Source organism: Neolamprologus brichardi, chromosome 1 (genome assembly GCF_056152115.1).
Source record: "Neolamprologus brichardi isolate AB-2024 chromosome 1, ASM5615211v1, whole genome shotgun sequence".
Classification (NCBI taxonomy): Eukaryota; Metazoa; Chordata; class Actinopteri; order Cichliformes; family Cichlidae; genus Neolamprologus; species Neolamprologus brichardi.
The window spans coordinates 32,447,146-32,469,658 of NC_142104.1; the positions used below are offsets into that span (position 1 = coordinate 32,447,146).

At 41.0% G+C, this 22,513-nt stretch overlaps 1 protein-coding gene across 1 annotated transcript; it reads right to left on the bottom strand.

Moving 5' to 3' along the window:
- Window positions 1-878: 878 nt before the first annotated feature.
- On the bottom strand, window positions 879-20,520 carry slc6a5 (solute carrier family 6 member 5). The gene is made up of 16 exons (XM_006793771.3): window positions 20,337-20,520; window positions 18,849-19,322; window positions 16,960-17,110; window positions 16,354-16,485; window positions 16,009-16,182; window positions 14,393-14,543; window positions 13,360-13,492; window positions 12,088-12,222; window positions 11,880-11,983; window positions 10,879-11,003; window positions 10,690-10,802; window positions 6,877-7,008; window positions 6,493-6,592; window positions 4,514-4,614; window positions 3,381-3,548; window positions 879-2,229 (listed from the first exon to the last, which is right to left on the bottom strand). Exons 1-16 carry the CDS (start codon window positions 20,337-20,339, stop codon window positions 2,074-2,076), a joined length of 2,352 nt encoding a protein of 783 aa, XP_006793834.1. The 5' UTR covers window positions 20,340-20,520; the 3' UTR covers window positions 879-2,073.
- Window positions 20,521-22,513: the final 1,993 nt, after the last annotated feature.

Below are 22,513 nucleotides of genomic sequence, written 5' to 3' on the forward strand. Positions count from 1 at the left end.
GCTGAGGATATCTTAACAGGATGAGTTAAAGGGAAATATGTGCTAAATTACAGCATTATGGCTAATTCTACAGGATCACAGTGTGAGTAGAAGTTGGTGAGAGCTCAGAATTTTCTGCGTTTTAGAATGAAACTAATCAGTGCATTGATGATCAACAAAACTGTTTCAAGAGCTAATTAAAGTTCCAGTTTTGAAATGTGACTTTCTTTTTAATTAATTTTACTCATAATGACCCTCCTTTAGCAGTGCACAGGGTTGGTCAAAACAGGCTAAATCACTTGTGTATCTTTTATATTCATTGCACTGAAGCAACAGCAAGCAAAACCAAAGCAGTGCTGCATTGAGATTATCTGACCTTTTGCAACACACTTCCACACCGTTCCCATTATAATTAAGCACTGGGGTGGCTCTGCTGTTTTCTGTGCACTGGCTGCTACTGTTCCCACAGCTACCAGAGTAGTCTGAAGGGATCGAGTATACCTGAGACCCTGTTTTCATGAGGACACACGTAGAAGCGAGGCATACGTCTGAAATGACAAAGAGGTCTCAAGAGCTCTACCACAAACAACAAGAGACAAAGTACACTTCCAGGATAGAAGGAGGCCATTTTCTAATCTTCATCTGCTCACATATAGCAGCAGTTCCTAATTTTTTGAGGACAGGACAACAACACACGCTTACTACTTGAAGAAAGTCTTTTTTTTGTACAAAATATTCCACAACTAGGGTTCAGAGAGGCATTATTGCCACTCCCACACACACGCACACACACAAATGTGAGTCCCTGTCTTGCTACCTCTATCACTGCTATATATATATATATATATATATATATATGTATATATATATATATATATATATATGTATATATTTTACACTGTTACTCTACTGATGCGATGTATATTGGAAAGAAGGTTTCGTCAGATGGCTTAGCACTTTCACAAATACACGTCTAAAATATATGCACAAATAGCGACTACTAGGTTTTCAGACCTAAGAAGGTTAAATGGCCACGTTATTGCCTTCTAGAAGAAGGCTAGACTACTCCTACGTTAGGAATGTGCTACTTTAAATTCTAGGACAATACAGCAGGAATACAACTTAATAAATAGACAAAGAGAGAGGGTATCACAAATGGTCCCTCGGGTTCAGAAAGAAAAATAAACCCAAGTTTGTACCATACTGCAGAGTCATCCGAGGTCAAAGTGTATCTACGGAAAGTGGTAATCAGGATGCATTCGCTACTCTGCCAGGATGTAGGAGGCACAAATTGCAGATCTTATAATCTATTTTTGACAAAGCAATAGCGACTGAGTGGAAGCTCATATGAATATACATATATACTGCTGGATAGGAACAAAATATGATAACAGAGCATATTGTGTTTTTTTTTTTCTTTCCAGACAGTTGATATTATTTGTATTGCCGATGGAATTTTGTACACAGATGGAACCAAACAAAGATCCCCACTGAGCTCGTTGTGCCGTTTTTTGTTTTTGGGGGGGTTTTTTTCTCTGTCGCTCAATTTTCTTTTTGTTTTCCTGCGTCTGCTTGCACCAAGATGATTCATTATCTGTACACACGAATTTGATGGCACGCACATACACTTAAACTCACGCGCACACACACAGAGAAATACACACAACTCCATAGGGAGCAACTAGGGTGAGTCTAATATTGCAAGTGCAGTCTGAGCTGTGTCATTTTATGACACAATTTTTCTCTTGGAATAAAGATCCCTGGGAAGGGTTCTGGAGTAATCAGCGGTCATGTGTGGGAGGCAATGGTAGCCCATTAAGAGTGTACAAAGCAGCAGTGGAAGAGTAGACTCCACTTGGGCAGCTACTCCTCCCTGAGAGAAGAAAGGACATGATGCAGACATAAAGGAAGAAGAGAAGGAGCTTGTTTCCACATCCACGATAAAGCAAAGAAGACAAGAAGCAAAGAAGGCTTAAGTACAGAGCAGGAGAGAGAGAGAAGGGAGAAGACGTGGGGATGGAGACGATTCCCACCACCCACCAGTGCCTCCTACAGGGCTTGGAAGTGGTGGATGTGGTGCTGTCAGGATGGCTGCTACTGGTAAGAACCAAGCTGGAAGTCCTTGGGGGGCAGCTTGAGGCCCAGGGAGCTGGTTCCCAGTGGGTCGATCATGTTCTGGTAGCGTTCTCCACGGTGCTTCATCAGGAAAGGACCCCAGTCAGGCTGAGGGGAGCAGACCAACTTCAGGCGCTGCATGACAAGAGGAAACACGGAGCACTTACAGGTAGCGATAATACATGAACTGCTCTCTTTAACAAATGCTGGCCTCCTGTTAAATTACATTTGTTTTGGCTTTTGCCCTGACTTTTAACATATTGATAAAGCTACTTCTTGCACATTTAACATGTCCATAAATATTCACAGCCTTTGCTCAATACTTTGTTGATGCACCTTTGGCAGGAATTACAGCCTCAAATTTTTCTGAGTATGATTCTAAAAGCTTCGCACACATATTTTTTGTTCTTCTTCTTCTTTGCAGAACCTGGTTGGATGGGGGAGCATCGGTGCACAGCCTGATATCTCAAGAGGTGTTCATTCAAAGACATTCATAGAGTGGTCCTGAAGCCACTCTTTTGTTATCTTGGCTGCGTGTTGGGGTTCACTATTATTTTGGAAAATGAGCCTTCGCCTCAGTTAATGGGATGGGACCAAGAACTACATGTGGACAGGTGTGTACCTTTCCAAATCATGTCCAATCAACTGAATCACCACAGCTGGACTTCAGTTAAGTTGTAGAAACATCTGAAAGCTCAGCGGTGGAAACAGGATGGACCCAAGCTCAATTTTGAGTGTCATGGCAAAGGCTGTGAAGATTTGTGTATGTGCTTCATTTTGTTTGATTTTTAATAAATTTGTAAAAATTTCAAGCAAACTTTTTGACTTTGTCACTAGGGGGCATTGTGTGCAGAATTTCGAGGTGAAAAAGAATTTGACACTGTGATGATTACGCGTTAATTATGATCAAGCAAAGCAAATCAAATGTAGTGTTAGAGGTGTGTGATAGAGGCTACTGTCAGAGATACAGAGCGCACAAAGATGTTAGACCAGAAAGGCCCGTTCGTCGTCATCATCATCCATTAATCAAAGCATTTTAAAGAGACCCACAAGACTCCCAGAAAAAATGTTCAAATTAATACTCAGCCTGCAGCCTTCCTCCCTCTGCTAATGAGCGAAGGATGAGACTATTGATTTCCTCGACAGTGCACGCGCGCGTGTGTGTGTGTGTGTGTGTGTGTGTGGGCGTGAGAGAGAAAGAGAAAGAGACAAAGATGCATGTGGGACAGTGTGTGCGTAGCAGACAAACCCAAAACATGACGTGACAGTTTTATCACAATTATTACCTCGATGATGGTGCCGGGGGCCAGGTGCATCTTAATGACGAACATGATGGGGATCCAGATTACAGAGCAGATGACCATGAGCCAGCCCATAACCATGGACCAGGTGGGGTAGGTGTAGTCCTCATATGTCATCACCTTCCACTGGTAGAGACTCAGCCCCAGGATGCCCTGCACACGCCCGGAAACCCGAGAAACATTTGTTAGGTGAAATGTCACAGCACAGTATTTCAACTGCCGTTACCTGATGCTGCTCAACTGTGCAGTGATTGTCAGCACTGACTGGTATGGACTGTGTAGTAGCTTAACTGCACTGACCTCAGAGTCCAAGGCTAAAACTTTGTCTGCTGTTCTATATCAATGAGAAAATTAGATCTTTAGTTTTATTATATGCAGAGAGTACAAAGACAGGAAAGGCAAGGGTGGGTCGGGGGGGTGGAAAAAGTATAAAAAAGTGAATTTGGTTTGGAAGGATTAGAATAAGACCAAAAGGAATACAAACAGAGAAAAGATGGCAGACAGAACTAGGTTAGCCGGAGGCTGTGCATCAATGAGCTCCCGGAGGAAATGTGATCTCGAGAGAGAGAGAGAGAGCAGCAAGATGGCCAGCCGCCTCGACTGCTGCTCCATTTGTCATCGTCACCTCTGCTTTGGAGGTACAGTAGTTTCCATTACGACTACTAACATTAATGCTGGCCAGTGTCCAGCTCTTACGTGCCTTTGTAGTGAACTACGACTACACAGCATTCTACTTAAAGACTCTCAGCTTTACAGAGACAGGTTTCTTTGGAGATATGTGTATACTCTCTACTGATCATGTATATGTTCAGTGCAGATCAAACGCTGACACATTTGGAATTTGGCAGCTTCAGTTTTAAAATGACAATCAACGTGAGAACGGGTGACATGACGGGAACGTGAAGGAGGAAATAATTTTTCGATTTCTGAGTACAGGAGCAATTTCTCCTCTGTTCCTCTATGATTGCAAATCAATGAACTTGAAAGAAGACAGTGAAAATAGAGGCATTTTGGGCTGCACATGTTCATATGTGCCCATGTGTACGAGTGTCTGTGTGTGTGAGTGAGTGTGCGTGTATGCGCATGCCAGAGAATGAGATGAGCAAAAACAAACATACCGTCAGAATGGTTGGAGTCACAAAGGCCCAGCACAGTCTCCAGAATCGGTTTGGCTGGAAACCAATCATCATTTCAATGTCCTCACAAAACCTCTGTAGGCCTGCAAAGGAAGAAGAAAAAAGAGAAGAAATAAAAGAAGAGAAATGGGAGGTTTCCAGAGAGAAGGCATGGAGTGTGACCTGGGTTTAATAACGTCCCTTTAAAAAAAAAGGATCGGTAAATTCAATCTGTCCTCATGAGCGCATGTGAATGCGTTTCTGTGGTCCCTGGAAAAAGTGAGCGAGCAGATGGCTTCATTCCTCTGCCTTTATTGACGGATAACTGTGAGTGACATGAAGTGGCAGAGTCACACAATCATTTCAATATGTCACCTGCACTGATGCTCTGACAAACTGGAGGCGAGCTTTGCTTCTTGGTAACAGCCTTCTGATACACACCTGAGCTCTCTGCCTGTATGTGTGAGAGAGACTTGTGCATTACAACAGAGACTCCTAGTGGTCACCGCAGGATTAACAAGTGAGAATTTGTTTCCAGCATGAAGGAGCTTTGGATGATTGTCCCCTTTTGCAGATACGCATAATTGAGATGCAGAAACCCGTTATTTTAACTACGCTGTTCTTTTCAGTTTAATTTGTTTTTCTTGTTAAAACTGCTACAGCCTGAAGATACCGCTGCTCCATTGAAAGTGTGCTGACATATTGCATCGGTGTGTGGTTCTCCAGCTGCACCACAGCACACAGAAAGGCACTCCAGAGGGTCATCAATATGGCCCAAAAAATCATTGGACATCCTCTTCCCTCCCTGAAGGACCTGTACAGCACTCGCTGTCTCAAGAGGGCACGCAGCATCCTACGGGACTGTACACACCCAGGACACCGGGTGTTTAAGCTGCTGCCGTCCGGCAGGAGGTTCAGGCTGCTGAGGTCCCGAACAAATAGACTCAAGGACAGCTTTTACAACAGGGCAATAGCCCTGATCAATGCAAATAGCTGACCTGATTGGCTACCTCCCTGGGCTTTTTTAGGGGGGAGGTAACAATGTTTAAAACAATAACAATAATAATATTTATATTTATAACAAGGTGCAATAATAATTAATGTGCAATAATAACAGTGTGCAATGCAAATACACTTATTCTTCTTTTTTATTAGTTATTATACTGTGTTGTGTTGTTTGTGTTGCGTTGTGATGTGTCATATCGTGTCGTGTTGTGTTATATGTAGTGCCGACGTAGGACAGTTTTCCAATTTCATTGTACTACTGTACTATGTATGACTGTGCAATGACAATAAAGAGTTATCTTATCTTATCTTATCTTATCTTATCTTAAGATATTTTGATTTTATCTGTTTTACTATGACAAAGGATTTTAAGTTCAGAAATAGAAATGCCTCAAAAACCACCAACATTCTGCATTCAGCTGCACCCTGCGCTGACAGTAATATTTTAGGGTCTCTCGGCTGATTATACAGTTCGGCCCTGCTGTCTGTGGAAATGTGTCACAGAAGCAAAGTCAACGCAAAGAAATTACACACACAATATCAGATATCTAGATTTTCAGAAGGGAAAGCTATTCTTGCATTTATTATTCTATTATATATATATACATATGCTTCTCTGAACACACAATCAAGCTGCCACTGGCTTTTTATGTAAGAAATACAGATGAAAAAACAGTGGGTATAGGTATGTCACCTATTGGTTTGACTGAAAAACCAACAGACTTATAAAATAACAACTTGGCAACCGTAAGTTAGCCCAAAAGGCCATGAAATCATCAGAGAAGTATTCACTAGAACAAATGTAATCTGATCTTATCTGTCTACATTTGCAACCAAAGCAGTCGCTCCCTACTGGCCATTAAAGAGAATGCAGATTAAAGGTACTGTCTGTGGAAAGAAAAAATCACAGCTGTGGCTTCACATGCTGAACCTAGAGTGGCCTTAGAGTGAGCTTTCCTGGCAGCTTGTGTACTTACCATAGAGGTATGAAATCCCCACCAGCTCAAAGATAGCAATGATGACCAAAGAATAGGAGGCTGCAAACGTGTCCACCAACTGGAGCATGTACATCCCACTCTGTAACAAACACACACACACACACACACACAGAAATTATTACAAAATCTATTCAGCCTTCATCCTGCAATGTCATCCCTCCTGTCACCCGACACTTGGATTTGTCCACGGTCACAACTTCCTTTTAATAAGACTCAGCCTACTGTTCCAATCATTGCGCCTGACATCTGAAGGCCAGAACTTTGCTTGACATGCAGAAAGATTGTATTCAAAGACAGAGTCAGAGGGTGCAAGGAGAATGCTCAAGTATCCACTGTGAACCCTGAGTGCAGCAGAGCACATACCTCTGTGATCATGGGAAATCCCAGGATGAAGAAAGAGACGCAGCAGACCAGGGTGAAGATCGGCTTGTGTTTCCTCAGGTATTTGGGGTACTCATCTGACACGGAGGTGACTATGGTCTCGATGGTGGCAAACTGGGATGGAGATGAGAAGGGGGAAATATTAAAGAGAACTAGGGAGGAAATATGTTTAACCATGGCAGATGTTTAATAAACACGTTGTTCAAACATTGCATTTGCTGAAAATAATCGCCAACTCTTTATAATTCCTATTTAATATTAATACTTTTGGCAACAGCTTACAGTAATCCTGCTTGGCTCCACTGCAGAATCACTAACAATTGTCCACCCAGGCCAGGGTGTAGCAGCAATTCCACTAAATAAAAAGCCTCAAGTCAGCAAGTTTACCTCATCTGAATCCAAGCGGCCGCTGCTGTCATAACTTTAGCATCCAGCATTTGTCTTCGGTTCATCCAATAAACACATAATTTCATTTATTTCACAAACAAATAAAGAACATTATTCTAACCCTGAGCAGAAGAACTTCTGAAAACAAATAAGTATGAAGGGTTTAGTTTACAATGGATAGACTTTGATAGGATGAGCCTGTCTAGAGAATTGCAAATGTAACATGATGGTAAAAGGGACTCGGAACCCAGAGGACAGCCGCGGATGAATACATAAACATGAAAATTGAGCGAGGGTTGTATAGTGTGTGCGTATGCATAAGTTTATTGTAGAAATGGCGCTGCCATCAAGCTATCTGTCACTTCCCCACTTCTTCCTTTTCCTCCTGAGCTCCCAAAACTAATTTCCCGTCAACATCCCAAGCCTATTACTGCTGAGCTGCGTTCCACGACAAAACCACAAGCCCTCTCCTCTGTGCTGCTGCTGCCAAGGCAAAGTAACATCATCATTTACTGTTACTGTTTACTTGTGTCTTAATGCACCACTGTGCCCTCTGCTCCTCTGCTCAGCTCAGGAGCATCACAATGCACTTGAAGGAGTTTGTGTTTTATCAGGAACTGTTTACCCAGGATCATGGCGGGAGGTGCTCTGGACTTTAAAAACATCCCGAAGACGAAAAGTGTTTGTTCGCTGAAGCTGCGTGAGGAATAACTCAGCGCAGTAACCGATATCATGGCTAGTGGGTCCAAATGAAACCGTTTTGGGTTATTTTAGGAAAACATAGTGCTGACATGGAGCAATAATATAGTCAGTTTGAAGTTTTTCAGTATACTCGTCTTTCACTTTTACATTTATGGCTCTGCTAGTGGAATTATTGTTTTGACATTAGAAGAATTAAAACAATTTCCAAATACAAACTGTAAATGATATCTAAAGTAAGTAAATGTGACAATAGATCAATATCATAGACAGATATATCGTTTAAAATGAAAACCTTATAGGTTTTTTGTTTACTGTAATTCCTTTTTAAAATGTAAAGGCACAGGCCACTTTGTAAGCTATTGCTTTTTGACACAAAAATCTAACCATCCAATCATGTGGCAACAACTGAGAGAATTTAGGAATTTAGACATGTTCAAAACAACCTGCGGAAGTTCAAACTTAGTGATGCCACGCTGAATGAAGCTGTCATGTTAAAATCTCTGAGAAATGTTTCCAGCGACTTGTTGAATTCATGAAAAATTAAAGCAGTCCTGAAGGGAAAAGGGGCCCAAAGCTGATGACTCATTTTGAGTAAAATGCAAATGAAAAATATAAAAACAATGGTTTATTTACACGCTTAATTAATCATTAAGGAAAATAAGCTTGGTATGAACTGAAAGTATACTAATCAATTCAGTATTATTTGGCCAGCTTCCATTAAATGTAATGTTTTACATTATAATTATAGAACAAAATTCCACTAAGGATTTTGGACATAAACATTTTTAGTGTAGAATAGCCTCCTGAAAATGAATTATATCTTAAATTACACATCTGTGCAGTTATTGTTGGCATTCTCCACACTCCATATGCTCAAACTGCAGCTGGAGTGGTTTTATTAATATTACGATTGATCTTTCCATCATTTCTGTGATGGAATGGTTAACAAAATGAATTCTTATCACCCACAGTGTAAAGCGCTGTGTTCACATATCACATTTGATTGTTGTATTTGCTTCCTGATGTTGCTTCAAGACTTTAAGGTCAACCTAGTTTCACTCACTCCAATCACACAGACTCCCCTCTGTTCAAGTACATGGAGAGCTCAGGCACTTCAGGTGAAATCAGTCACAGCGGGTGCTGTGCATTTGTAATTGTGTTAATTGGGTCAATGTGTGCAGTGTGCAGTGTTTATACATCAGCTACCAAACCCACGTGTTAACCTCGGAGCAAACAAAAGTCAAGAGACTCGTGTTTCTGACTGTCACAAACTTTGAGATCTTCAGCAAAATTAAAACAAAGTGGGCCTGAATACCTGCCACAGCAGAAACAGATCATTTACCTGACAGACCAACATCTCACGACACCTCGTTTACAAACACATTACACATTAAAAATGAACACTGGCATCAAGGTCGAGATTGGTTTCCCTAATCTTGACCCTTGAACAAAACAACCTCCCCTCACTGCGCTTTTTATTAATATTTTTTATATTAATTATTGCTTGAAAATCTTTACAGTTATCCCCAACTCTGCACTTCACAGAGCTTTTTAGCCATTATCAGCTCATTTTTTCATTTTATGTTTTAAGTGACACACAACTGGACTATACAAGCTTTGGCAGGAATAAGTTATATTCGTTAATAAAGAAAATCAAACTTTGTGCTCCTCGTTTGTGCTTGTAATTTTAAACAAACTAATATTTTAACATTCTTGTAATCTTGCTCAGAAGTGAGAGTGTCACTTTTTCTTAAATACGTGTTGCCCTCGAACCTTTTCTCCTCATTTCTCCTTCTTGCTTCCATCTCAGTTGGGAAGCACTAAGATGTGAGGAAACAGGGCGAGGAAGACAATCAAAGACGAACACACTGAGAGATAAGGTGAGAGGAGATGTTTCTCTCAAGCACAAGAACAAGATCATCTCATCCACTACGCAAACACTGTGGTGGACAAGAGGGTGATGATTGGTTTCATAGGTAGTGTGGAGTTCTTCTGCCACCAACTGGCTAAAAAAAAAAAGGAAACTCTTTTCTTGTTTACATTCTTGCTCAGATTCGGGTAAGAAGACTGACATCATCTTTAGCAGATGGAGAGGTTGTGCAGGATTTTACTCCAGCATTAGAGCAAAGACTAAAAGTGCTGTTTCATGTTCTTTAACATGTAAGTTCAAATAGAGTTACTTAAAAGTCCTTTTATGGGCAAATTGTTTGCCTGTTTCCAGCTATAACTTCCAAATGCCATAGCTCATATTTAAACTTGGAACTTGATTTTTTTTTCATTAGTATTAAGAGGAGCACGGTGGCACAGTGGTTAGCACTGTTGCCGCGCAGCAAGAAGGTCCTGAGTTCAATTCCAACATCAGGCCGGGGTCTTTCTGTGTGGAGTTTGTTCTCCCCGTGTTTGCGTGGGTTCCCTCCGGGTACTCTGGCTTCCTCCCACCGTCCAAAGACATGCAGCTTGTGGGGATAAGTTAATTGGATAATCCAAATTGTCACTAGGTGTGAATGTGTGAATGAACGTGAGTGCGAATGGTTGTCTGTCCTTGTGTGTTGGCCCTGTGACAGACTGGCGATCTGTCCAGGGTGTACCCTGCCTCTCGCCCTATGACAGCTGGGATAGGCTCCAGCGCCCCCCGCGACCCTGAAAAGGATAAGCGGAAGCGAATGGATGGATGGATGGATAGTATTAAGAGGATGTAAAGGTTACCATAGTATCCAGGCCAAGGGTCAGGAGCATAAGGAAAAAGATGATTGCCCAGAAAGGAGACAGGGGAAGTCTGGTCAGAGCCTCTGGATACACCACGAAAGCTATACCTGGACCTAACACACACAGACAAACATATATACTACATGTATAGTATTTCAATAGCTACTGCCGGCCAGTTTGGGAGCTTACCTTCATCAGCCACCTTCTCTATTGGCACCTTTAACTCATGTGCCATAAAACCAATGACAGAGAAGATGACAAACCCAGCAAATATACTGGTGGCGCTGTTTGTGCATGTCACTATGATAGTGTCCCTGCAATGAAAAGGAAAACAAGAAGAGAAAGGAGAAACGTGAAGTGAGCAAATATATTTGTTGTGACTTCAAAAGTTTTTAAGTATTTAAAACATAGAAATATGAATATGAAAACTGTCCAGTGGTGCCAAAGTCCTTCTAGAACCAGGTCTCGGGATGAGGAAGCCATCTTGCAACGTCTCTTGCCACTTATTTGGGCGGTTATTTTGAAGCATTGCCTAAATTCATTTGAATTAAAATGATCACTGGAACATAAAAATCTCATTACCATCGAGTCAAATCGGAATTTTGTTTATTAAATGTTTGCCAACTTTGCCACAGAGTAATTATTTGAAAAGCTTTTAATAAGAAGTCAAACTTCTATCACCATCTTTACTGCAACTGAATTCTCAAACATTTCATCGATCTGAGTGTCACATCCCTCTGATAACGTCTCTGATGCTCTCATACTTAGAGCCCTGTCTTGTGTACAATATTTAAAAAACACAATTGGCAAATATATAATAGTGGATAATACTACTAAGCTTTCATTTATAGTAATGAACCATGTGTATATTCAGTTAATGTGCAGGTATTGTGACTGCATGAAGTAAAAAAATATATATATATATATTTCTTGTGAATCAAAAAAGTTTCACACATTTAGGCTTTTGCATTTTTGGCTTCAAATGCTGTGGCTTACTTTAGCGATAAAACAAAGCACAGGAAGAATAAATTGAGAGAAAATGAAAGAAACAGCTTGCTGCAAAAAGTCACATTTATTACTGACATTTCATCCTACCAGACATTCAGACACATTCAGACATAGCGTCATGCATCTGTGGTGACAGGTGGAATTTGTCTGCCAGAAGCATAGTTTACCTTTTGTGTGTTTACCTGTAGCAGTTATTGTGGAACTTATTGTAAGAAGACAGCGTGATGAGGCCGCCCCAAGCAGCCGACAGGGAGAAGAAGATCTGAGTGGCAGCGTCTTTCCACACCTGAGGGAGAGAGGAGCAGCTGCAGGAGAAGGGCAGGAACTGGAAGGCCTCTTTTCTGTCTGTACTTTAGTGTTTGTAGAATTCAGTGAGGAAATGCTGGTTACCTTTGCATCATTTAGTTTCTCCCATTTTGGTGTGATAAAGTAGAGGATGCCGTCACCCGCACCGGGGAGGGTCACTCCTCTGATCAGGAGGATGACGAGCACCACGTAAGGGAACGTGGCGGTGAAATACACCACCTAATGAGAAAAGAAAAGAAATGAGCAACATCAGCACACACACACATGCAAAGATAAAACAGGGTTTTTTTTATAAAACGGTCAAAGTCAGTAAACTTTGAAAGATCATTTATATCCCTCTCTTTGTGTGTGGACTTTTAAACATTTAGTTTTTCTTTTCCACTGTAAAGACCTTCTCCTTCCTTTTTTCTATATTTACATATACAAATCTTTTTTTTAAAAAGAAGACTATAGAAGTTTCTGTTAAGTTAATTAAGTTCAATTTATTACTACTATTTATTTTCCTTGTCTTTTATGTTTTTGTTTTTTTAAATACATTTATTTTTTTAATTTAAAAAAAACAAGAGTTAGCTGTTTCTCGTCACAAAAACACTACATTAACATATATATTAGGATTATATTAGGATCACTTTTGATCCAGATTGTGGTACAAACAGGAATTTGTACACTAAAAAATCCCAAGTTTACAGTTATTACAGAAAAACCTCTGACACAGGCCTGAAGCTCCACTCCACAGTGACAGGCTTATGTGTGCTGCAGCTCATCTCTATGTCCACCAGAGGGCACCACAATACAACAATCGCAATTTTATTCAGTTTCTTTGTGTTGTTTTGGTCTGAGACCATAAGACTGTCTTTTTAAAGCAGCTCTAACATTCACCTGGGCTTAAACGGCATTTTATATATTTATAAATTATATATTTGTGTATTTATTTTTTCCTTCTTTTGCTTTCTTTAAACTAAGAAAATGGCTTTCAGTTATTTTAAGTAACATTTAAGTATTTCTTATGAGAAAAAAAACTCAAACACGGAGTTTAAAAGAATTGCTGTGAAGTAGATAATTTATTAAACAGAATATAATGCACTTGTTTTGCGTTTATCTAGACTCTGGGTATTTGCATATGAAATATTTTCTTGGAAATGAACTCAGATCTGCGGTATTTTTACATTTTTGGAAATGACAGTTTTTCCTCATGAAAGGTTGTGTGTCACATACTTCATCACTAGGTGGCGATATTATCATTAAAGGGAACGCAATCTGTTAAAGGAAAACTAATAGCAGCATGTCTTCTGAGCTTCAAACTTCAAGCAGAAAGACATCGGAAGGCAGGTTTTAGTTTTGTTTTTAGTTTGTTACCTTTCCCGATGACTTGATTCCTTTGGCTAAAGAGGCGTAGACAATGAGCCAGGCCAAGAAGAGACAGCCGGCCAGAGGCCAGCGGATGTCTCCTGGATATTCAATCCCTTTGGAAATGTGCAGCACATTGTACCTGCAGGTGTTATTCAAACAGAAAGGTTAAGTCTAAAAAACAAAAAACAATGCAGATCAAATGTTCATGCTGACACTGTTTTTGTTTTTGTTTCTTTCATTTTGCCGAGTCATTTATCTACATTACAGAGTCCCAAACATGTCAGAGGGTCCGCCAGAGATGTAAGATTTATGTAAGATTTTTTTTTGCCCAACTTTTGACACAAATCTCCATAAATCATCATTAATTATATATTGCGAGGATAGTCTCGTTGTGTTTAAAGATATTAAGCTGAATGACTGCAATAAGAGGTGGAGAACTACAAAGTCTCTGTACAGGGTTTTTTTTCCCTTGTATATAGAAAACAGTACGATTACCCCACTCCGGACTTGATTTCTTTCCTTCTGCTTTTTCTGTCTTTATATTGTTATATTATTAAAGTGTGCATAAACATGTTTTCATAAAATGCTGCAGGACTTTTTTTATTATTATTATTGTGCTGTACTTTTTTGTACATTTTTGAGATTATTATTAAATTGTTTTACGTGAATATCTCCTATGTGGGTGATTTTGTGGGGTATGAAATTAAAAGATTAATTTGTGGCTTCGGGCAACTATCTGGACATGTACTTGTGTGTTGTCACATTAAAAAGAAATGCAAAATATAAAACAAGAAGACATAAAACTTGAATTATTAGGAATAAACCTTATTTAAGCATCCATAAACGTTTTACTGAAGCAAAATGATCACTTTTTTGATGGCTTGATAACCGCAGAGAATAGTTTTAAAAAATATCAGATTCTGTCTTTCATCCAGTCATAAAAATATATATTTTTAAAAAAAATCTGGCTAAAAATGTATAGATCTTTTTTTTCAGGAATTGAAAACAACATTTTATTTTGGCCAGAGGATTCACTCACTTGAAGTATTCCTCACTGGGGCTGACATATGTCTTGTTTCCGTCCATACTCATGTTTAGCAGCTTTGTCAGGTTTCCCGCTGTGTTTGCCAACGTACAGAAAGAGGAGTTCTTGATGGACGTGATGTTTCTGTCCCGCAGGATGCATGAGTCTGTTTCAATCAGAAATCAATACACGTCAGCTTGGAGAGGCTGGCAGAAAGCTGCTGTGGGACACAACTTACTGCCCGCTCAGGTACACACTCTGAATTGGGGTGAAGAGATGGACGTGAGTAAGAAGTGGGAGGAAAAGGCCAGATGGACACAGTGTACAGTGTAGTGTAGCCTCACTGGAAACTTCTTCCACTTGTATTTGTTAAAATCCTACACTGCTGGATATGATTAAATAAATGTTTCTGAGCCCTGTTCTTACTATTTACAATTTTTTTTTCATGCAAACAAGGTAGACAGAAGTAGGTTTAAGCTTTTTATATGACTCTATTTTCAGTCATTTCAAACTTATATTAACTGGGTCTTAAAGATTCAGGACGTTTTTTTAATTGTGCTTTGCACACTTGTGAAACTGTTGGGGTTTTTTTGTTGCTGTTGCTGTTGCTGTTGTCGTTGTTTGTTTTTTGAAGGGGGGGAGTTGAATACACTCAGTGGACAACATGCGATGACATGACATGAATCCTTTATGACCCTAGGCCACGAATATAGCTTTAAAAATTACATTGTAGTGTAATATCACTGCATATACATATTTTAATATATCCACATCTCTTTGGCATAAAAGGGAAACATTAAAGTATGCATATAACAGATTATTTTTGCAGAGCTTGTGCATTGCATTGCAAACCTGTTCAGACCTCGCTCACCCACACAATAAAATCATATATGTAAACACATTAACATACGTCAGGCTACATAGTTCACGTTTTTGCTCCCTCTTGTCTGCTTCATCATTCAAAAGACGCAGACATGCAGACCCGAATAGGCCGTTTCATCCAGCAGGGGTCAGTCTCGGGCTCACTGCAGCACTGCAGCAGCTCAGCCTGTACAGTAAATTTGTCAAGCAAGCAGTTTTTGTGCTGAATTCACAGAATCGCTAAAGGCAAATATTACACAAAGTGAAGCCTTTTTCGACTTTTATTCGATGCAAATCGACGCCAAGACGCCTTCGATTCTCCGCTTTTACGTTTTCTTTGTTAAAACATAATTTTATCCACAGTTTAATTCAGTGTCAGACCACTAACAGGCTGCTTCTGCTCCATGCTGCAGCTTTAAAACATGAAGCAATGCTTTAATCTGACAGAATCACACAAAAGAATAATCGAAGATATAAATATAGCGTGTTTCGGGTGGGATTTTATCTCCCTGGGGCCCTCATCCCCTACTTTACTGGCCTCTAACAATCCAACTGGATCATATAGAAAACAAACTGGGTGCTCTTAAGTTTAAGTATTTTTCAGAGTGAAACACCGCTGACATCACAGGTCAGTATTCATTATACTGCAGGACACCTTAGCTGAGGGAGGCATGACGCATTGCGTATTGTGGAGAGTGGGGTGCTTTTCTAGTGTGTGTGTGTGTGTGTGTGTGTGTGTGTGTGTGTGTGTGTGAAGGTGTGTGTCTTACCTAACAGCAGCATGTCTTTGTCCTTACATTCCACCGTGTTCCACTCATTCCTACAGTTAGCCCATGGCAGTGAGCCCTTCAACGAAGCGAACAGGTAGTACAGTGTCCAGCACATAATAATATTATAGTATATGGCTATCAAGACAGATATTATCAACATGGCAATCCCGCAACCTAAAATAAATAAATGAGACGAAATAGATAAATTACTCTTAAGGAAAGTGGAGAACTCGTGATTATAAAATGTATTTATTTTTTATTTGGGTTTTATATGTTTATTTCTTTTTTTTTTTATTTCTTTGTTAAAATTATATTTCTTAAAGATGAGGAGATGGGCCAGTTTACCTTGCAGAGCGGGGATGCATTTCCACACTGACACTGGCCCTTGGCTTGCAAACTGGCCGAGGGAAACCTCCAACAAAAAGATTGGGATCCCAGCGATGCCCAGCATGGTCAGGTAGGGGATCAAAAAAGCTCCTGCGGGGAATTAAAGACCAGGCTACAGAGCGGAGTTTCAGAAGCACCAAAGTCTGAACCTAACTATGGAATAAAGTGAAAATCATCAAACGTGAAGTGTGTACTTGGCTGCTTCTAAAAAAAAAAACATTCGGCATATGGGGAAAAACATACGGCAGCTTTTAATGACTTCTGCAACATTTAAGGATATTATTTGATAATAACTCCTATATAAAGCAGTTATAACAAGAACAAGAATGCCAGTTAAAATAATGAGAGTCGATTTTGCTTGGCGATGTAAGCACATTATATCTGCGCACCACCAGAGGAAATCCCAACACTATAACATTTTTTTTATTCATTTTTAACATAGCTCTCTTAGCATTCGCATGCTTACAGGCCTAACAGGATAAATGAATGAATGGGGCTAATTCCGGCCCTGACTGAAATTTTATTTTATTTTATTATTTAAAACACACACACATAAAGTCTTACCTCCCCCGTTTTGGAAGGCAAGATAAGGAAACCTCCACACGTTTCCCAGTCCCACTGCATAGCCAACCATGGACAGAATAAAATCCAGTTTATTAGACCAGTTTCCTCTGGCCTTATTCTCATCTCCTCCTTCGTCATCATCTTCGTTAACCTGAGGGGGGGAAACACTGACTGAGTCTCTAAAATGGCTTTAAAAAGTAATAATAATCTTTTTTTAAAAAAAAAAAAAAAAAGCTAAGTGTAACTACAAGAAGAAGCACTCAGGCTAACTCATCTCCCATCAACTAAAAGCATTCTCTAGTTTAAAAACAAATTATAAATACATAATTAAAAAGAGTAACTCATCATTCTGGGGGGAATTGTCCTTTGCAGACAATAATATTACATGCTCACTGATCAAAGCGCGTTTTTTCCACATTCATCATGCTGACTGAAAATCTGGAACATTTTTATTTACAAGATGTTGACGAATCCGATCCGAAACACGTTTTTTGGGCCATCTACATTTTGTTCACTGTGTTCGTTATATTTTAATTTTGTTCCGTTTTACACACGACAATCAGAATTCCATAGCGGCTCTCAAAGCTTACACACATAACTCGTCTCATCCTCTGCTACGCTTAAGGGCTGTTACCTCCACCAAACCGCTGGAAATCTTCGTGGAATTTCATGCGGAGATTAAAAACATTTCCTGAAGATCGATTCAGGAAAATTCAGGGGAACTTTTTTTTTTTTTTTTTTTTTACTACTACACAGCAGAACCTCATTTATCAGATTCAGGAAACAGACTGTGTTGAAATTCATATAGATTCCAATTCACAAACATTGCGCTGCATGGGAATGTGTCTGTGTGTCTGATTCTGTAAGTGTGAGCGTGTGAAATGGTAGGGGTGGTGGGGGATGCCCTCCTGGGGATTGGAAACAATCCGCAGTCTCCTGTAATACAGCGCTGTCTATCAGCCGGATAACACCTGGGCTTTTGGGCCATACCAAGTGTGGGCAGGGAACACCGAGAATACAGCGAGAGTATGATTCAGTTCTCTTTTTTTCATTAACCATGTTATCGCCACCAAGCACAAATCAAGTTTAGAATTTTAACTAAAATAATAAGAAAAATAAAAACACCGGAAATAGCCATAGGTTTATGTCTAAAGGGGGGATCTAATCATGAATAAATAAAACAGTCCAGTGTGCGCGCTTTGTTTTCCTCATGTTTAGCTGACATAAGCGGTTTTTAAAGTTTTGATCAGACACCGCAGACTGCTGCAGAGCATCAGAACAGACGCTGCGCAAAGCAAGGACAGCAAATAGCTCAGGGTCCACCCAAATTACAACACGTGCGTGATTCAACCCGGTATCACTGCGAAGAGGTTCACCATAGTCTGTTACACCTGTGGGCGTTCCGCGCGCTTACAATCTTTGCATACGCTGAATGAACCACTCTCACTCCCAATACAGGCTTTCCCGAACCGGTGCATGAAAGAAAAATAACTAAATAAAGACCACGAACTATGTATCAGACAATACTGTTTAAGCATCCCGACAACGAACCCACGGTCTGTCCTCACAATGACGGCTCCCTCTTAAGATCCACTTTTAAAGAATCCTCTGATTCAGCTCAGAAGTTCTGGGGCTACAAATGAACAGCTTAACACGTCAGTCACAAATCAATGCCTGGGGTAGCTACCACATTTTTTTTAGAGTTCCACAGATTGTTATTCACAGCAGAGATATTACTAAAGGTCTGCGTGGCACTGTCCCCCTGTTTGGAGGCAGCAGGTTAATCCAGTCAGCTCTCCGATCAGCCACGAGCGGAAACACATCCACACCGCACCTGCCTCCACAGCGGCCACCCTCCGTTAAGGTAACGGTTCATTTAGCTGACTTACCCCCGCCACGGTTCCAGGCTGAACAGACGTGTTCCCATCTGTTCCCAGTATGATGGTGGTCTGGCTCATAGACGTCCAGTTGCCTGCGGTGTTGTTCTGCTCAGCGGTGGCCCGGAGCGGGTCGCCGTACTGGGCGGACCCCCCGCGGGCCGAACCGACGGAATCCTTCCTCAAGGCCGAATTAACGGCAACGGATCCGGGGACGGCCGGCGGGGTGTTTTTAAACGTCCCGTATTCTTTATTGCTGTCCGGTTCCCCCGGTTTATTTTCCGCGGGACAAAAAGTGTTGCGCTCATTACAAGGAGGCGGCGGCTGAGGCGCCGGGTGATGGCGAGGGGTGGACGGCGGGCACGCTGCCGTGTTGTCCGGTTTGTTTCCTGTAAGTCCCGCGGCTCCGTCGGACTGCTGCGCAGGGATGTAGCCGGTGGGAGCGCTGGCCGGTTGTTTGGCCATGTCTCTGTGGTCAGACAGATCCTGGAATATGGGAGCGACAGATCAGCGAGATAAAAGAAAACAGCAGGGCAGAAACCATGAAACTAGCAGGCGTTTGCAGGCCATCGCTGCTCTGGGACTAAAAACAAACAAACAAACAAACAAAAAATCATAATAAAATTATGCTCTTTCCCTTTTCTGCTGTATGCTGTCGTTCTGGTCGCTCCATAGTTTCAGCTCAATGTCTGCCGGGTGTGTGTGTGTGTGTGTGTGTGTGTGTGTGTGTGTGTGTGTGTGTGTGTGTGTGTGTGTGTGTGTGTGTGTGTGTGTGTGTGGAGAAAGTGCTTGTGCTTGTTGGAGGGAGGGGGTTGCTTTTGCTTCTCCGGTTCTCGCTTTCTGCAAGATTCTTTAATTTTACGCCCCATTTCCCCCCTCATGTCATTCAGCCACACACATCCACTGATTTTTATGGGCAATAGACAAGCTGCTGCGGGTCTCTCGGTGGCTTCGCTCTCCCCGCAGGCATGCAAGATCGCCGGCGTTACCAGCGGTGAGCAGACCACGGGCGCGGAATTACAAATGACTCCCCTGAAATGTAACTGGGGGGGGGGGGCAACAGGAATAAATCCTTAAAAAAATAAAAATTACTGACCAGTTTGTTGTTTTCTTAGTTGTGTTTTTAGCGGGGGACTAACTACCTGGCTTCCGTTTAAGTCGGTAGAGAGCGAGTAAATTGAGAAAAAAAAAAGATTACTAAAAAAAGACACGATCAACCAAATGTTAACTTTCCCATTTAAATCTTTCTCTGAAAACGGAAATAAAGAAATAAAAAGGTTAGGTGACACAGAAGAGAAAAGGCGGTTAAAGTTTTTCAGTGTGAAACCACAGCTGCATTTCAGCACCACGGACAGCTCGAGCGCCTGAAAGCGTTAAACAGTGCCCCCCTGCAAGAAAAGTGCCAGATTAGCATAAAAACAGAAGAGAATACACTCAGAGGACAGAGGATAGATAGAAACTGCAGGAGAATAGTTACACGAATTAGTTTGGAACACTTACCATTTTTTGCAGAGCTCTGCCAGCAGGCTGGAAACAGCTGTAAAGAAAAAAAAACCCGACGAGGAGACGACTGGAAGCGGACTGGTTGTAGCTCAGCAAAGTACCAACTGCAAAGCTTTTCTATAGCTCCGTGGGAAAGAGTGGGGTTTGCGTCAGTGCAGAGCAAGGTGCCCTTCCTGTGACATTTTCTTGATAATAGGAGTTTGATAAATCATTGGCCTTGGATTCGGATTTTTAAAGGGACAACAGGAGAACAAGACGACGGGGGCGCGCGTGTGTGCGTGCGTGAATTGTCTGGTTACGCAAGTTGAATGCGTGAGCGCCGGACAGAGCCTTCCAAAACCTGATTAATACACTTGTCTCTAAGGAAGTGTGGGATGTTTACACGCATGCAGGGGAGCGTCCCACTTGATCTCACGTGGCTTGTCTGGATAAAGATTTCCAGGTTTGGGTAATTATTGGGGGAAATTTGAATAGACTGGAGTGCACCGAGGCCTAAGTAATGTTTGCATTGTGCTGAGCCAGGATAGGCCAGTAGTTCCAATTAGCGTAGCAACATCAAATACTTTATTTTACAGAAAAGAAACTAAGACTGTGCCTTAAGCTGACAATCAAAGATGAGGGAGTTCTTTATAGTTATTCTCATAAATTCACATTCAGCAATTACAATTACAATTACACACACACACATTTTCAGTTTTCAGAAGTTGTATGGGTGGAATACACCATGTGCTAAAAATGGCCTGAACTATAAATAGTTTTTCCACATGGCGGGTTTTACGCACAAAGCTCTGGGCTCTATACGTTCCTTCGTGCGTCACCAATAGGAAACTGATCAAATACAGAGAAAAAAAAGTGGGCGAGGTCTTGACAAAGCTACTCATTTGTTAAAGTCTTACGCAAGAAGATCTCTGGGGTTTTTTTTAAGTTAAAGTCACGTGTTTTAAGGGGAGCCGGAGCCAACCACTGGAGCCTGCACTGGAAGCAGTGACACCCCAAAGAGGCGGAGGGGGGCATACTGTACAGTCTAAAACACTGCATTGCGTATTCTCCGAATCTCGCTGTACACGTGTCCCGTGAGTTGTGTTTTACCCCAAAACTAAAACCCCACTGGTGAACTGATGATTTAAGAATGAAGCGTTAATTATGAGCTTAAATGAAAACAAAGGCCACGGGACGGGTGGTAAACGGTGTCGGAAACAAGCCAAACTGGCTCCTCTTGACCCTTTCCGGTGTTGTGCCAAAAAGTGATTGTCTGCCAGAAACTGATTGCCGTCCGCGGGAGCGCGCGCAGCTGCTTAAAGCTGCAGCGCCCGGATTACTTGCGTTGCCAGCTACTTCCGTGCAACTGATATAAGGGGGGGGGACAAACAAACATATTTATGCCTTTTGTTATTAGGCAAAGGTATGCATTTATGGAACTTTAACGTTTCTTGTAACCGAATTATGACGCTTATCAGAAGGTTGCTTTCAGTGTGTAGTGCGGTCACGAATGACTACACGCATCACGATGGAATTTTAGTATGTCTACTCTCGTTGTTCATATTTTCATATTTGTTATAAGACTGTCGAATAATAGCTAAAACAATAAAGACCTATTGTGCCAGTATCACCATGACTCTTTCTTGTTTGTTCAGAATAACGACTGAGAACATGGCATTTTAGCGCTACCAAGAAGTGATTGTGGCCTATAACTTGTCACTGAAACAATATTTCGGCTTCAAACTTGTTGGATATATTCCAGAAGGGTCACATGTGATATATTATATCCCAAAAACTCTCCAAGAACAGCTGAATAACTTTTACAGGAACAATAAAACTGATAATATGCAATTTCCGACCTGCCAAAAAGTGATTGTGGACTATAACTTGTCACTGAAATACTATTTCTGCTTCAAACTTGGTGGATGTCATTCAGAAGGGTCCTATGTGACATATTATATCTCAAACGGTCCATTAGAACTGCTGAAAAACTTTTAAAATAACATTAATACCGATAATATGTCATTTTCGACCTGCCAAAAAGTGATTGCCGCCTATAACTTGTCACTGAAACAATGTTTCTGCTTCATAATTGTTGGATATCATCCAGAAGGGTTACATGTGACATATTATATCCCAAACACTCTCCAAGAACTGCTGAATAACTTTTAAAAGAACATTAATACCGATAATAT